The sequence below is a fragment of the Chiloscyllium plagiosum genome, unplaced genomic scaffold (genome assembly GCF_004010195.1).
Source record: "Chiloscyllium plagiosum isolate BGI_BamShark_2017 unplaced genomic scaffold, ASM401019v2 scaf_36209, whole genome shotgun sequence".
In the NCBI taxonomy this organism is placed as follows: domain Eukaryota; kingdom Metazoa; phylum Chordata; class Chondrichthyes; order Orectolobiformes; family Hemiscylliidae; genus Chiloscyllium; species Chiloscyllium plagiosum.
The window spans coordinates 1-1,335 of record NW_025148328.1 but is presented as its reverse complement, the minus strand read 5'-3'; the positions used below and the strand labels follow the sequence as shown (position 1 = coordinate 1,335).

Here is a 1,335-nt window from a genome sequence, read left to right as displayed (position 1 = left end):
CAGGCCTCACCTCGATGCCCTCCCCAGGCCTCATCTCGGTCCCTTCCCCAGGCCTCACCTTGTCCCTTCCCCAGGCCTCACTTTGATGCCTTCCCCAGGCCTCACCTCGATGCCCTCCGCAGGCCTCACCTCGGTCCCCTCCCCAGGCCTCACCATGATGCCCTCCCCAGGCCTCGCCTCGATGCCCTCCCCAGGCCTCACCTCGGTCCCCTTCCCAGGCCTCACCTCAGTTCCCTCCCCAGGCCTCACCTCGATGCCCTTCCCAGGCCTCACCTCGATGCCCTCCCCAGGCCTCACCTCAGTTCCCTCCCCAGGCCTCACCTCGGGCCCCTCCCCAGGCCTCACCTCGGTCCTCTCCCCAGGCCTCACCTTGATGCCCTTCCCAGGCCTCACCTCGGTCCCCTTCACAGGCCTCACCTCGAATCCCTTCACAGGCCTCACCTCGATGCCCTCCCCAGGCCTCACCTCGATGCCCTCCCCAGGCCTCACCATGATGCCTTCCCCAGGCCTCACCATGATGCCCTCCCCAGGCCTCGCCTCGATGCCCTCCCCAGGCCTCACCTCGGTCCCCTTCCCAGGCCTCACCTCAGTTCCCTCCCCAGGCCTCACCTCGGTCCCCTCCCCAGGCCTCAGCTCGATGCCCTTCCCAGGCCTCACCTCGATGCCCTCCCAAGGCCTCATCTTGGTCCCCTTCCCGGGCCACTCCTCGATGCCCTTCCCAGGCCTCACCTCGATGCCCTCCCCAGGCCTCACCTCGGTCCCCTTCCCAGGCCTCATCTCGGTCCCTTCCCCAGGCCTCACCTTGTCCCTTCCCCAGGCCTCACCTTGATGCCCTTTCCAGGCCTCACCTCGATGCCCTCCCCAGGCCTCACCTTGATGCCCTCCCCAGGCCTCACCTCGATGCCCTCCCCAGGCCTCACCTCTGTCACCTCCCCAGGCCTCACCGCGGTCCCCTTCCCAGGCCTCACCGCGGTCCCCTTCCCAGGCCTCACCTCGGTCCCCTTCCCAGGCCTCACCTCGATGCCCTTCCCAGGCCTCACCTCAATGCCCTCCCCAGACCTCACCTCACTTCCCTCCCCAGGCCTCACCTCGGTCCCCTTCCCAGGCTTCACCTCAGTTCCCTCCCCAGGCCTCACCTCAGTTCCCTCCCCAGGCCTCACCTCGGACCCCTCTGCCCTCCCCAGGCCTCACCTCGGTCCCCTCCCCAGGCCTCACCTCGATGCCCTCCCCAGACCTCACCTCACTTCCCTCCCCAGGCCTCACCTCGGTCCCCTTCCCAGGCCTCACCTCGTTCCCCTTCCGAGGCCTCACCTCGATGCCCTTCCCAGGCCTCAC

The 1,335-nt window shown here is 68.5% G+C and overlaps 1 protein-coding gene across 5 annotated transcripts; it reads right to left on the bottom strand.

The window, feature by feature from the left end:
- Positions 1-6: 6 nt before the first annotated feature.
- Positions 7-1,329, bottom strand: LOC122545048 (translation initiation factor IF-2-like). Of its 5 annotated transcripts, XM_043684251.1 has the most exons (3): positions 1,192-1,329; positions 849-1,136; positions 7-801 (listed from the first exon to the last, which is right to left on the bottom strand). In XM_043684251.1, the coding sequence occupies exon 3, from the start codon at positions 775-777 to the stop codon at positions 55-57; it is 723 nt and encodes a 240-aa protein (XP_043540186.1). In that variant the 5' UTR covers positions 778-801; positions 849-1,136; positions 1,192-1,329; the 3' UTR covers positions 7-54. The 5 variants fall into 5 exon arrangements, with proteins under 5 accessions (XP_043540186.1, XP_043540185.1, XP_043540189.1 ...); XM_043684250.1 differs by having other exon boundaries at positions 7-920; XM_043684254.1 differs by having other exon boundaries at positions 7-920; positions 1,264-1,329.
- Between the last annotated feature and the right edge of the window lie 6 nt (positions 1,330-1,335).